The 16,223-nt window shown below is 37.0% G+C and overlaps 1 protein-coding gene across 3 annotated transcripts in view; it reads right to left on the bottom strand.

Moving 5' to 3' along the window:
* Positions 1–1,735: 1,735 nt before the first annotated feature.
* DLGAP4 (DLG associated protein 4) overlaps positions 1,736–16,223 on the bottom strand; it is a 271,853-nt gene continuing 257,365 nt past the window's right edge. For all 3 annotated transcript variants that reach the window (XM_053716125.1, XM_053716226.1, XM_053716172.1), the window contains 2 exons: positions 3,667–3,819; positions 1,736–3,263 (listed from right to left, as the gene is read on the bottom strand). In XM_053716125.1, the coding sequence (XP_053572100.1) occupies positions 3,039–3,263; positions 3,667–3,819 (378 nt within the window). In that variant the 3' untranslated portion in view covers positions 1,736–3,038. The remainder of the gene's footprint in view (positions 3,264–3,666; positions 3,820–16,223) is intronic.

Below are 16,223 nucleotides of genomic sequence, written 5' to 3'. Positions count from 1 at the left end.
TTGCATTTCAAATAAAGATACCAAGATAATTAAGACAATTTGATAATAGTGTTAGGGTGCCAGGAATCAGACTGAGACGAGAAGTGCAAAAATAATCACACCTTTATTAATAACAAAAAAATAATAAAAAGTCCACAAGTCAAATAACAAGCAAGGAGTCAAAACCAGAGCAGGTAGTCAGACAAGCCGAGTTAGGAGCCAAAGGGAATAGTCAGACGAGTCGGAATCAGGAACAAGGAAAACAGCAGAGTCAGGAACAAGCCAGGGATCAGGAACCAGAAAGGACGTCAGACAGCCAGGTAATACACAGGAACTCTCACAAACAGGTCTGAGACAACGCAAAGGTAAAGCATACTGAACAGAGGCCCTTTAAATAATAAGTGATGACATCACAATTCTGAGACTGCATCCTGTCTCACACAGATGATGCACACCAGTCTGGCCATAAAAGGAAGTGCAGGAAATGAGCAGCATCCCCCACAATGCACCATAGTCAGCAAGAGAGGTGAGTAAAATGGCTGCCAGCAGCACATGGCAAACAAAACAGGGAAAAAACCCTGACAAATAGGAGTCAATTAGACAGTTGCTTAAAATTGCATGCTCTATCTGAATCACAAAAGAAAAAAATTGGGTTCAGTATCCCTTTAACAGCTTTGCTGTGGTGCTATTTGCCTCCTCCTGCTGGCCTGGAGTGCTATTCCCACTAGTAATTGAATGAGGTTGTGGACTCTCCATATCTTAGGAAAGAAACAATCCATTTCCAATGTTTAAAAGTGCAGCAGCCAATATGAAGCTGATACAGGTGCAATACAAAATACCACTCATAAAATGGTAGTGGAAAGCTCTTAAAGGGACAGTATACACCAATTTTCATTTAACTGCATGTTATAGACACTATTATAAAGAATAATATGCACAGATGTTGAACTAAAAATCCAATATAAAACCCTTTAAAAACTTTCTTAGAAGCTCCCAGTTTAGCTTTGTTTAAAAGGTTATCTGGAACACCCACTGCAAGTGGTTGTACAGCAAAAAAGCAGACACTCCCCCTCTCCCCCTGCATATGAAAAGACTCTTTACACAAACAGGAGCAAGCTGGAGTAGGTATACATCAGTATTCTCCTAAAACTTTGGAGCTTGTTTAGGAGTCTGAAAATCAGTGCAATGTTATTTACAAATAAGCAAAACTATACTTTGAAAAAAAAAACAAGAAAAAAAAAACTGTATGGGCTATATAAATGTATCATCTACAAAATATTTATGCATAGAAAATCTAGTGTATAAGGTCCCTTTAACTTTCTTATACCTTTGCTTATAAGGGGAATGCATTCTATTTTGTTTAAAAAAAAAAGGTTTAGTTTATTTTTTAATTTTACGTACAAAAAACAAGTATATATCACTAACTCCTCCTATTGCTACATATGACCCTCCCTATTACTCATATTGCTTCATATTACTCTATATAACCTCTCACTGTAACCCCTCCCTCTTCATTATCTTCACTATCATTATAGTGCTACATATATCTCCTCATATTACTCCATATAATGTTTACCTACAACTCCTCCTATTGCTCCATAAAATGGTTCTGCTATATTATATAACCCCTAGTGAATACATTTTATTAATGGTTCATATTTTCATTTGTTCTTTAAACTACCAGTGTAATGTAATATCCCATAGTGAGACCCCAGATCAGGGTCATGCAGCTAGTATTAACAAACAATTCTGCTAATCAGGCTCTATTGCTCTTTATTGGGTGCGTCCCTAGTAATAGATATTTATATATATATATATATATATTTTTTCCAAAATTCATTAAAACATCAGCAATTTTTTTTTCTTAATTTTATTTTTGTCCTAAAAATCCGGCATCCACGTCTTTAAAACGTGAAGTTTCAGTCCTGTCCGTGTCACGTAGGGAAGGAACCAGTGATCCTTACTGATGTCATCAAGCGAAGAAGGGCTACAAGGGAGCTCATGATGTCATCAGTGTATAGAGATACTTTAGCTTCATTACTCAGCATGACCTGTTCATGATCAGTGAATAGATACTAGGTAACAATATTACTGTGCAGTGTATTCATTAGTGTAGAGATACTTGTCAATGTGCAAAGAAATGGATTTGGTGTATAAAGAAACTTAGCATCAATATACAGTGTAGTATGTTCAAACTTAAGACTACAAACAGCACCATTATACATAGAGGTGTATATTATCACTGTATAGAGATACTCTACAACCTTATACAGGATGATTTGTACACCAACACATTTCTATCTAATCTACAGCTAGATTTCTTGCTGCAATACAGTCCAGAAGGGGCCTGGCCTGATCCATCATATTGATGATATCTTAGGCATTAACTATTAGCTGTGAAAAAAAAGACCTGGAACACAGAGATGTGCTGAGCTGTGTGTGTCTGTACTGCTACAAGCGGCACACATTTCAATTGTATTGAGCAATGTGTCATTGCAAAACAATGCATTGCAGGCACTCTGCTGAAAAAGTGGTTAAATTACATCTCATCACAGAAAATGTGGGTCTAAATGAGCAGCATGCTGCTCTCTGTACCACTATACATTGATGCAGGCTCCAGCTCCATGCTGAAGGGGAGGGTGGAGGTGGTTCCTTATTGCAATGGGTGCTGCTTACACAGACAAGGGTAATACAAAGGTGGTACACAGTCCACAACCAGGGTGCTGTCCTTGTGCAACGGCAAGATTTTTGAGTGCCTCAGCCCTGGAAAGAGAGGGGGGCCTGCTATGCGATTCCCCTCCCACTCACCCTCATATCTGATACCTCTTCCCCACTCAGGTCTGAAGAACTTGTTTATAATAATAAGAATAATTAGTTATTAAGTAGTCTCTGCACTGTACGGCGCTCTGCAGGGAGCAGAGGCACATCACTGGCAATTGCAACCTAAAACCCACATGCTCTTTGTGCATTTTCAATGTTTTGGAGTCTGTCAGTGAGTTTGCAGTAGCCAGAGTACTCTCTCCCTCTTTTCTACTGTGGCACACAATGGGTTTGCCCACTCAGAGCCGCGTCTGTGCCTCAGGTACATAGATCTCAATGCTGTCCGCACTCTCAGTGGCAGAGTTCTGGCGCACTGAGGCAGCTCTCTTGGCTGCCATGAGCCTCTTGCGGGCTTCCTGCCTCTGCTTGTCACTATTGGATGCACCAGGTGTTTTGTCCCGACTCAGGGGAGGCTTGGGCCTAGCTGGCTTCTTTGGCACTGGAGGAGGGGGCTTCTTTATTTCCTGCAATAAAAATAAGAACAAAAAAAAAAATATATATATATATAATTATTTTTTTAAGCACAATGGTCCTCCAACTAACTCAACTTTACTAGAGCGTTGCAGGCATGATTTTTGTCCAAATTTGGGACAACTTGTGAAGTGCATGCGATTGTCTGAAGAGCATGTTAGAACAACAATGGGCAGAATAAAATAGTCTGGATGTGGTAGGGGCATTATCAACTATTTTTTGTGGTACTTGAGTTTTTGAGAATGGAAGGTGCTCTACTCAAAGGTCTATAAGAATTTTTTTTACATACAACTAGTTATCTGAACATATGGGGGAAAAAAATATTTGTTGAAGGGAATTTGAAAATATAGCCAGAAGGGTGGGATGGCTGGTTTTATTGCCTGTGAAATCACTTACGTTTCTGTCGGGGGTTTCGCTCAGCGCCCAGTTGTTGGTTTTGAGCTGGAAGAGTTCATCAAACTTCATGCTGATATCTTCTATGGAGAGCTGCAGAAGGTCCCAAAACCCAGCCAGATCCTGAGCAGAAGGACGTGGATTTGAGTTTGGATTCTGGTGAGAAAGAGGATTAAAAAAAAAAAATAAGCTTTTACCTTAATAAAAATAAACATATGTTTCTAAAGTAGGTACAAACATGGTAAGATGCACACTAAAAATAATTTTTACACAGGAAGTGCACAATTAATGGGACATGAAACCCAATTTTATCCTTTCGTGATTTAGATAGAGCATGTGATTTCAAACAGATTTCTAATTTACTTCTATTATCCAATTTGCTTTGTTCTTTTGTTTTTTGTTGTTGAAGAGGATACCTAGGTAGACTCAGAAGATGCTGATTCGTGGTTGCACATATATACCTCATGCTATTGGCTCACCCAATGCATTAACTATTTCCCAGTAATACATTGCTGCACATTCAAAAAAAGATACCAAGAGAAGGAAGCAAATTAGATAACAGAAGTCAATTAATTAAAATTGAATGCTCTATCTGGATGTTGTCCCTTTAACTAAACATTATCTATGGAGTAACAACTGACTGCTAACTAAATCAAATCATTTATAGCTTTTCCAGTGGGTATAAGTGTTTCAGGACCACACAAATCTGTGCTCTGATTTACTACATCATGCCTCATTTTTAAGTAGTTAAAACCTCAAATCTTTTTTCTTAAAGGGACATTAAACCCACATTTTTTCTTTCATGATCCAGATAGAGAATACCATTTCATACAACTTTCCAGTTTACTTCTATTATTTAATTTGCTTCCTTCTCTTGTTATCCTTTGCTGAAAGGTTTATCCAGGCAAGTTCAGGAGCAGCAGAGAACCTAGGTTCTAGCTGTTGATTGGTGGCTGCATATATATACCGATTGTGATTGGCTCACCCATTAGTGCATTGCTGCTCCTTCAACAAATCATACCAAGAGAATAAAACAGATTAGATAATAGAAGTAAATTAGAAAGTTGTTTAAAATTGTATTCTCTATCTAAATCATGAAAGAAAATTTTTGGATTTCATGCTCCTTTAAACACTAAAAAAATGCTAGATAGAATGATGCATTCAAAGAAAAGATTTGTCTGCAAATAACATGTAGATGTATTTTTTTTAAGTTTTATTAGCTGTTTAAATTGACAAAAGAAGTGTAAAGTTTTAGTGTCTATAAAACAATGGGAGCTGCCATATTGAAACTTAGGTTACCTTCTTTGCTGTGGCCAATTTGGGACAGTTATAAATAGGTCACTAGAGTGTGCAGCCAATGGCTGTTAGAAATGGAAGTGCAGAACACTGTTTATTCCAAACAGGAACTGAAAAGCTCACAATTTCAGAATGGAATTACAGGAAAATGGGAGAAAATAAAAAATGAAAGTATATTGAAAATGTATATCTTATATATATATATATATATATATATATATATATATATATACATACATAGACATATATACATATATACACACAGTTTATCATTTTATATTACCATCTCAAAGTGTTTAATATTTGCATCTCAAAATTAAACTTTAATGGCTTAGGTAAACAACATGCAATTGTAAGAGACGTTTCACTTCGGTGAAAGGCATATTCATGCACTACTGGGAGCTAGCTGGTGATTGGTGGCTACACACATATTCCTTTTGTCATTGGCTCACCAGATGTGTTCAGTTAGGTCTTAGTAGGGCATAGCTGCTCTGGAACCGAGTTTGATTATATGTTTAAACGCTTTGCAGGGGTGAAATAGTAACCACAGCTGGGTTATACAAGTACTGCTGCTGATTGGACCACCACCTGTTCACTTGGGAGCAGCAATTCTTTGCATCTTTCAATCGATACTTTAATCCCTGCAAATTAGTTAAATGCACAGAATTGCTAACAAATCAGGGCATGCTATTTTTACACTATATCAGCTTTTTAAACTTGTTTATTTGTAAGTATTAAATAACTGTAGATTATTCTTAATAATTTCCGAGTGACTATTAACATTTTCAAATATATATTGTGCTCCCTGCAGCTTCCAGCTGGCTGCTATCAAAGCACTTCTGTATTCTGAAATTAGTTAATATCTAGAAACTCTCACTTCAGGGTAAATAAAACAGCTGGCATTGCATCTAGTGTAATACTAATGATTATAGCAAGTATAACAAGTCTTTTGATGAAAGCAAAAGGGAAAGTAAAGTCACTTTTTAAGTACAATGTCTATAAAACATGTAGGAATTAACCTGCACTTCTAAGCTGCATAGTAAATACTAGTTTAACACCCCTTCTGGGTGCTTGTTTACCTCCAAGCTGATAGCTATTTTTGTAGGGTTTTTTTCACTGGCCATACAGCCAATCAGAAGATGAAGTGACCGCAAGGCCCACAGTAAAAAGGACAGCTTACTCTCAAACATTGTTTTAGCTCATATAACTGTAGAATCACAGTCACACGTCCCCTTTCATGCAAAAGAGCAGTTAATACCAGATTCATTTAGAAAATGCAACAGACACTTAACTCAAATTGTTAAATTGGGGCTGACTTAAAGGGACAGTCTAGGCCAAAATAAACTTTCATGATTCAGATAGGGCATGTCATTTTAAACAATTTTCCAATTTACTTTTATCACCAATCTTGCTTTGTTCTCTTGGTATTCTTAGTTGAAAGCTTAACCTAGGAGGTTCATATGCTAATTTCTTAGACCTTGAAGGCCACCTCTTTTCAGAATGCATTTTAGATAACACTGTGCTCGTGCAAGTGAAGTTATCTGGGAGCAGGCACTGATTGGCTAAACTGCAAGTCTGTCAAAATAACTGAAATAAAGGGGCAGTTTGCAGAGGCTTAGATACAAGATAATCACAGAGGTTAAAAGTATATTATTATAACTTTGTTGGTTATGCAAAACTGGGGAATGGGTAATAAAAGGGATTATCTATCTTTTAAAACAATAAAAATTCTTGTGTAGACTGTCCCTTTAACATGATTTTGTACTAAACAGGATAACAATCTAACAGAGGCACCTTTAAATAGATATTAAAGGGACACTAAACCCAATTTTTTTATTTCATGATTCAGATAGATCATGCAGTTTTAAGCAACTTTCTAATTTACTCCAATTATCAGTTTTTCTTTGTTTCCAATTCCTATCTTTATTTAAAAAGCAGGAATGTGATGCATAGGAGCCGGCCCATTTTTGGTTCAGAACCTGGGCTATGCTTGCTTATTGGTGGGTAAAAGTAAGCCTCCAATAAGCAAGCACTATCCATGGTGCTGAACCTAAAATTGGCTGGCTGCTAAGATTTACATTCCTGCTTTTAAAATAAAGATAGCAAGAGAATGAAGAAAAATTGATAATAGGAGTAAATTAGAAAGTTGCTTAAAATGTCAAGCTATATCTGAATCATGAAAGAAAAACTTTGGGTTCAGTGTCCCTTTAAAGGAACACTAATTCCTAATTTTGTATTTCAGGATTCTGATAGAGCTTGAGATTTTAAGCAACTTTCTAATTTACTCCTATTATCAAATATTATTCGTTCTCTTGCTATCTTTATTTGAAAAGCATGAATGTATGCTTAGTAGCTGGACAACTTTTGGTTCAGCACTTGGGTTGCGCTTGCTGATTGGTGGCTAAATATAGCCAGCAATCAGCAAGTGCTATCTAGGGTGCTGAACCAAAAATGGGCCGGCTCCTTAGCTTATATTCCTGCTTTTTCAAAACATAATTTATGTAAGAACTTACCTGATAAATTCATTTCTTTCATATTAGCAAGAGTCCATGAGCTAGTGACGTATGGGATATACATTCCTACCAGGAGGGGCAAAGTTTCCCAAACCTTAAAATGCCTATAAATACACCCCTCACCACACCCACAATTCAGTTTAACGAATAGCCAAGAAGTGGGGTGATAAGAAAAAAGTGCGAAGGCATATAAAATAAGGAATTGGAATAATTGTGCTTTATACAAAAAAATCATAACCACCACAAAAAAGGGCGGGCCTCATGGACTCTTGCTAATATGAAAGAAATGAATTTATCAGGTAAGTTCTTACATAAATTATGTTTTCTTTCATGTAATTAGCAAGAGTCCATGAGCTAGTGACGTATGGGATAATGACTACCCAAGATGTGGATCTTTCCACACAAGAGTCACTAGAGAGGGAGGGATAAAATAAAGACAGCCAATTCCTGCTGAAAATAATCCACACCCAAAATAAAGTTTAATGAAAAACATAAGCAGAAGATTCAAACTGAAACCGCTGCCTGAAGTACTTTTCTACCAAAAACTGCTTCAGAAGAAGAAAATACATCAAAATGGTAGAATTTAGTAAAAGTATGCAAAGAGGACCAAGTTGCTGCTTTGCAAATCTGATCAACCGAAGCTTCATTCCTAAACGCCCAGGAAGTAGAAACTGACCTAGTAGAATGAGCTGTAATCCTCTGAGGCGGAGTTTTACCCGACTCAACATAGGCAAGATGAATTAAAGATTTCAACCAAGATGCCAAAGAAATGGCAGAAGCTTTCTGGCCTTTTCTAGAACCGGAAAAGATAACAAATAGACTAGAAGTCTTTCGGAAAGATTTAGTAGCTTCAACATAATATTTCAAAGCTCTAACAACATCCAAAGAATGCAACGATTTCTCCTTAGAATTCTTAGGATTAGGACATAATGAAGGAACCACAATTTCTCTACTAATGTTGTTGGAATTCACAACTTTAGGTAAAAATTCAAAAGAAGTTCGCAACACCGCCTTATCCTGATGAAAAATCAGAAAAGGAGACTCACAAGAAAGAGCAGATAATTCAGAAACTCTTCTGGCAGAAGAGATTGCCAAAAGGAACAAAACTTTCCAAGAAAGTAATTAAATGTCCAATGAATGCATAGGTTCAAACGGAGGAACTTGAAGAGCCCCCAGAACCAAATTCAAACTCCAAAGAGGAGAAATTGACTTAATGACAGGTTTTATACGAACCAAAGCTTGTACAAAACAAAGAATATCAGGAAGAATAGCAATCTTTCTATGAAAAAGAACAGAAAGAGCAGAGATTTGACCTTTCAAGGAACTTGCGGACAAACCCTTATCTAAACCATCCTGAAGAAACTGTAAAATTCTCGGTATTCTAAAAGAATGCCAAAAAAAGATGAGAAAGACACCAAGAAATATAAGTCTTCCAGACTCTATAATATATCTCTCTAGATACAGATTTACTCGCCTGTAACATAGTATTAATCACAGAGTCAGAGAAACCTCTTTGACCCAGAATCAAGCGTTCAATCTCCATACCTTTAAATTTAAGGATTTCAGATCCTGATGGAAAAAAGGACCTTGCGACAGAAGGTCTGGTCTTAACGGAAGAGTCCACGGTTGGCAAGAGGCCATCCGGACCAGATCCGCATACCAAAACCTGTGAGGCCATGCCGGAGCTACCAGCAGAACAAACGAGCATTCCTTCAGAATCTTGGAGATTACTCTTGGAAGAAAAACTAGAGGCGGAAAGATATAGGCAGGATGATACTTCCAAGGAAGTAAAAAATGCATCCACTGCCTCCGCCCGAGGATCCCGGGATCCGGACAGATACCAGGGAAGTTTCTTGTGTAGATGAGAAGCCATCAGATCTATTTCTGGGAGTTCCCACATTTGAACAATCTGAGGAAATACCTCTGGGTGAAGAGACCATTCGCCCAAGTGCAACGTTTGGCGACTGAGATAATCCGCTTTCCAATTGTCCATACCTGGGATATGAACCGCAGAGATTAGACAGGAGCTGGATTCCGCCCAAACCAAAATTCGAGATACTTCTTTCATATCCAGAGGACTGTGAGTCCCTCCTTGATGATTGATGTATGCCACAGTTGTGACATTGTCTATCTGAAAACAAATGAACAACTCTCTCTTCAGAAGAGGCCAAGACTGAAGAGCTCTGAAAATTGCACGGAGTTCCAAAATATTGATCGGAAATCTCACCTCCTGAGATTCCCAAACCCCTTGTGCCGTCAGATACCCCCACACAGCTCCCCAACCTGTAAGACTTGCATCTGTTGAGATTATAGTCCAGGTCGGAAGAACAAAGAAGCCCCCGAACTAAACGATGGTGATCTGTCCACCATGTCAGAGAGTGTCGTAAAAATCGGTTTAAAGATATTAATTGAGATATCTTTGAGTAATCCCTGCACCATTGGTTCAGCATACAGAGCTGAAGAGGTCGCATGTGAAAACGAGCAAAGGAGATCGCATCTGATGCGGCAGTCCTAAGACCTAACATTTCCATGCATAAGGCTACCAAAGGGAATGATTGTGACTGAAGGTTTTGACAAGCTGATATCAATGTTAAACTTCTCTTGTCTGACAAGGACAGAGTCATAGACACTGAATCTATCTAGAAACCTAAAAAGGTTACCCTTGTCTGAGGAATCAATGAACTGATTGGTAAATTGATCCTCCAACCATGAACTTGAAGAAACAACACAAGTCGATTCGTATGAGATTCTTCGAAAATGAGAAGACTGAGCAAGTACCAAGATATCGTCCAAATAAGGAAATACCAAAACCCTGTTCTCTGATTACAGAAAGAAGGGCACCGAGAACCTTTGAAAAAAATTCTTGGAACTGAGGCTAGGCCAAACGGTAGAGCCACAAAACTGGTAATGCTTGTCTAAAAAGAGAATCTCAGACACTAAAAGTGATCTGGATGAATCGGAATATGCAGATACACATCCTGTAAATCTATTGTAGACATATAATGCCCTTGCTAAACAAAAGGCAGGATAGTCCTACAGTAACCATCTTGAATGTTGGTATCCTAACATAACGATTCAATAAAGATAGATCCGGAACTGGTCTGAAGGAATTGACCTTCTTTGGTACAATGAAGAGATAAAATAAAACCCCAGCCCCTGTTCCAGAACTGGAACTGGCATAATTACTCCAGCCAACTCTAGATCTGAAACACATTTCAGAAATGCTGAGCCTTGCTGTGTTAACTGGGACACGGGAAAGAAAAAAATCTCTTAGCAGGAGGCCTTAACTTGAAGCCAATTCTGTACCTTTCTGAAACAATGTTCTGAAACCAGAGATTGAGAACGGAATTGATCCAAATTTCTTTGAAGAAAACGTAATCTGCCCCATACCAGCTGAGCTGGAATAAGGGCCGCACCTTCATAGGTACTTAGGAGCTGGCTATAGGTTTCTATAAGGCTTGGATATATTCCAAACTGGAAATAGTTTCCAAACTGATACCGCTCCTGAGGATGAAGGATCAGGCTTTTGTTCCTTGTTGTGAGGAAAGGAACGAAAATGATTATTTACCCTGGAAAGAAAGGGAAAGCAAAGTTGACTTAGAAGACATATCAGCATTCCAAGTTTAATCCATAAAGCTTTTCTAGCTAAAATAGCTAAAGACATATACCTGACATCAACTCTAATGATATCAAAAGATGGTATCACCAATAAAATTATTAGCATGTTATAGAATAATAATAATGCTATAAAATTATGATCTGTTACTTGTTGCGCTAAAACTTCTAACCAAAAAGTTGAAGCTGCAGCAACATCCGCTAAAAATATAGCAGGTCTAAGAAGATTACCTGAACATAAGTAAGCTTTTCTTAGAAAGGATTCAATTTTCCTATCTAAAGGATCCTTAAATGAAGTACTATCTGCCGTAGGAATAGTAGTACATTAGCAGGAGTAGAGACAGCCCCATAACCTTAGGGATTTTTGTCCCAAAAAACTCTAATCTGTCAGATGGCACAGGATATAATTGCTTAAACGTCTAGAAGGAGTAAATAAATTACCCAAATTATTCCATTCCCTGGAAATTACTTCAGAAATAGCATCAGGGAGATTAAACACTTCTGGAATAACTACAGGAGATTTAAAAACCTTATTTAAACGTTTACATTTAGTATCAAGAGGACCAGAATCCTCTATTTCTAATGCAAATAATACTTCTTTAAGTAAAGAACGAATAAATTCCATCTTGAACAAATACAAAGATTTATCAGCATCAACCTCTGAGACAGAAACCTCTGAACCAGAAGAACCATTATCAGTATCAGAATGATGATGTTCATTTAAAAATTCATCTGAAAAAAGAGACGTTTTAAAAGACTTTTATGTATACTAGAAGGAGAAATAACAGACATAGCCTTCTTAATGGATTTAAAAAATAAAATCTCTTATGTTATCAGGAACACTCTGAAAATTAGATGTTGACGGAACAGCAACAGGTAATGTAACAGTACTAAAGGAAATTTTATCTGCATTAATAAGTTTGACATGACATGCAATACAAACAACAGATGGAGAAACAGATACCAAAAGTTTATAGCAGATACACTTAGCTTGGTAGCTCCAGCACTGGGCAGTGATTTTCCTGAAGTATCTTCTGACTCAGTTGCAACGTGGAACATCTTGCAATATGTAAAAGAAAAAAACAACATATAAAGCAAAATTGATCAAATTCCTTAAATGACAGTTTCAGGAATGGGAAAAAAATGCCAGTGAACAAGCTTCTAGCAACCAGAAGCAATAAATAATGAGACTTAAATAATGTGGAGACAAAAATGACGCCCATATTTTTTAGCGCCAAAAAAGACGCCCACATTATTTGGCGCCTAAATGCTTTTGGCGCCAAAAATGACGCCACATCCGGAACGCCGACATTTTTGACGCAAAAAAACGTAAAAAAAATGACGCAACTTCCGGCGACACGTATGACGCCGGAAACAGAAAAAAAAATTTGCGCCAAAAAAGTCCGCGCCAAGAATGACGCAATAAAATGAAGCATTTTCTGCCCCCGCGAGCCTAACAGCCCACAGGGAAAAAGTCAAATTTTTTTAAGGTAAGATAAAATGATTGAAACAAATGCATTTATCCCAAATATGAAACTGACTGTCTGAAAAATAAGGAATGTTGAACATTCTGAGTCAAGGCAAATAAATGTTTGAATACATATATTTAGAACTTTATAAACAAAGTGCCCAACCATAGCTTAGAGTGTCACAGAAAATAAGATTTACTTACCCCAGGACACTCATCTACATGTTTGTAGAAAGCCAAACCAGTACTGAAACGAGAATCAGCAGAGGTAATGGTATATATAAGAGTATATCGTCGATCTGAAAAGGGAGGTAAGAGATGAATCTCTACGACCGATAACAGAGAACCTATGAAATAGACCCCTTAGAAGGAGATCATTGAATTCAAATAGACAATACTCTCCTCACATCCCTCTGACATTCACTGCACGCTGAGAGGAAAACCGGGCTCCAACTTGCTGCGGAGCGCATATCAACGTAGAATCTAGCACAAACTTACTTCACCACCTCCATCGGAGGCAAAGTTTGTAAAAACTGAATTGTGGGTGTGGTGAGGGGTGTATTTATAGGCATTTTAAGGTTTGGGAAACTTTGCCCCTCCTGGTAGGAATGTATATCCCATACGTCACTAGCTCATGGACTCTTGCTAATTACATGAAAGAAATAAAGATAGCAAGAGAATGAAGAATATTTGATAATAGGAGTAAATTAGAAAGTTGCTCAAAATTGCATGCTCTATCTGAATCATGCAATACAAATGTGGGTTTAGTTTTCCTTTTAAGCTTCCCGTCTCATATATTATGATGACCGTCTATAAGATTTGAGTTTATTCAGATATTTGGGAAAGTTTATCCATTTTTTTATGATAAAATTTAGAAAATAAAAATATATACTCATGTTCCTATGCTTCCTTTCCTTTTAAAAATATATATAGCAGGAACACAACTCTTCATGTTCTGCACTACACAGTATGTTAATAGGTTTGTGTATTTATTTATTGATTGAAAGCAAAGTAGGTTATCAATTAAATGCTGTTTTCTGATTAATGCACCATGTGACGTCACACTGTGAAGTGCACATTTGGAAGAGCTGTGTAGCTAAAATATGTCATTTGGCTTTTTGCTTGGGAAGGTCAGGACCAGCACGAGGAGTTGGCATTAATTGCACTGCATATAGGCTGGTACAATACGCATACAAATAAGTACATTTGCAAATGTCTGCTGATTGTGCTTGTTGGAGACCTTATCATTTGACTCAGTGCTTCAGGCACTCTTATGGGGCTGAAGTATTTAAGATTGCTCCTAAGTATATAAAAGTAAGTAATAAGGTTAAACAGTGTTTAAAAGCATGGTGCATGCAAACCAGAACCATATTTTCCGTGTTTGAAGTTGCCAAAGTCACCATTAATCCTGGAGCCTAAAATTGTCCTCTGAATAATTATTATTATTTTGGATCTGAATTGGCCAGGGGCAAGCTCACAGCCTAAGTCAATACAGGAGTAATACACAAGTGTATGCATTTATATGGCAGTGGAAAGTCCCAGAGGGAAGCAGTGCCTTCAGCAATTTTAAATGAAGAAAACAAAATATCTAGCAGTTTGCTTTTAGATAATGCGTGTCCTTAATATGAACTTTTATGTCAAACTTTCTTACAAAACATGAACAAGCATCTTTGGATTTTGTATGGAAAAAGTAATCTAAAAGCTTCTTATCATACTCATAATGTTGCAGGATAAGCATAGATTTGCAATCATTTCTCCACCCTTTTCAAGTGTCAAAAAGCATTTAAATGGGAATAACAAAAATGTTTCTAGTAAAAGTTTTTTTTCCCTTTGATACAAGTAACAGAAAGAGAAAGGATAAAATAAAAGAAACGGTAATACTGATCCCACAAGATGGTCTTTACAACTTGCTTTATGAGCTATATAGTATTTCTTATGCTGTCATGTGTGTATATATAATGTTGGATGTTCATGTTGGGGGGAAAAAACAGCCTCTGTTATTTGTTACTGTATCTGTATTGTATCATTATGTACATATAGTACATATAACATTTAACATGCATTAATTATTACATGTGTAAGCCTTATATATTTTTAACTAGCTGGACAGCTCTAAGAACTATCCACAGTTGACTCATGTTCAGCTTGCACCACCAAGTGGCTGAATGCAGAAGTACAGCAGTTCCCTGTACGAGAAGCCCAGATTACACAAAAACCTGAACCTTATATATATCCTTCATGTTGCATTTTGTCTGGACTAATGGACTTTTCTGTTTATATCTATATATCCTTTGTGGGGTTTAAACATACAGACTTGCAGGTTTAGTAGTGCTAAAATTACATGCTCTATGAAATCAGAGCATGCAATTTTTACACTACAATCTCCCTTCAACTATTCCTGTATAGCTGAGAACTATCAGTCTAAAGAAGAGAATAAAGTAGAAATACAAGACAAATAGGAGTCTTTACAACAAAGAAGGGCTCATCTGACACAAAGTGAGCAGGTGTTTTTGTTTATTTCTTTTGTGATTCAGATAGAGCATGCAATTTGAAGCAACTTTCTAATGTACCCCTATTATCAAATTTTCTTCATTCTATTGGTATGTTTATTTGAAAAGCAAGAATTTAAGTTTAGATGCCGGCCCATTTTTGGTGAACAACCTGGGTTGTCCTTGCTGATTGGGCAGCATCAACAAACAATTGCTGTCCATGGTTCTGAACCACAAATTTGCTGGCGCCTCAGCTTAGATGCCTTCTTTTTCAAATAAAGATATCAAGAGAACGAAGAAAAATTGATAATAGAAGTAAATTAGAAAGTTGCTTAAAATTGCATGCTCTATCTGAATCAAAAAAGAAAAAATTTGGTGTCCCTTTAAGGAAATGCTACCATGAAGATGCTAATATTAAAAGCTACGGTTACATTAATTATCCGAACACATGGCTCTATTCATCTTAATAACGGAGAAGGGAAAAAAAACAAAAACAACAAAGGTGTGATCTACTTATTCTATAGCTATGGAGTATTGCTGCTGCCTATTATGTCACCTAGCCTTGCCATAGAAACGTTATACCCTATAAAGTGTGACACTTTATTCTGAAGCATGTATATCTTCTGTGTATGTAATAACTAAAAAGGAAATATAGAAATATGCCAACCAGTGGTATTTGGGGTTGATAAAATATATTACCACTGTGTGTTTAATGCATAAAATTAATCTCCTGTGTTGTGTGGTATCACAATGTCATATAAAAAATATATTAAAAATGTCTGTCATATCTTTCAGTTGTAAACCAACTAATGAATAGTAATGATTTTTTGAGACTTATTAGGAGATAAAGCATAGACAGGTACAGAACATCTTTCAAAGTTACCTGACAAAGCTTGTTTGTGTGTGTGTGTTTTATTTGCCTTGTCGCTGCAGTTTGTCATCTGCTTTGATTATATCAGGATAATGAGATATCACACATGTGTATATATTATGCATCTTTAACTGATGAATAAGTTATAAGCATATTGGTAAGTACTCAAAACCTGTACCTGCTCTTCAAAATGAGGAAGAACTGGGGTGGTGAGCAAAGTGTCATGGGGGGGTAAACGTAATATCCTATGGTTAATGAATTCCCAATAGAATTGGTCAGTGCACATTCTTAAAAGGGACACAGAACCC

Source organism: Bombina bombina, chromosome 1 (genome assembly GCF_027579735.1).
Source record: "Bombina bombina isolate aBomBom1 chromosome 1, aBomBom1.pri, whole genome shotgun sequence".
Classification (NCBI taxonomy): Eukaryota; Metazoa; Chordata; class Amphibia; order Anura; family Bombinatoridae; genus Bombina; species Bombina bombina.
This window is presented reverse-complemented; position numbering and strand designations above follow the sequence as displayed.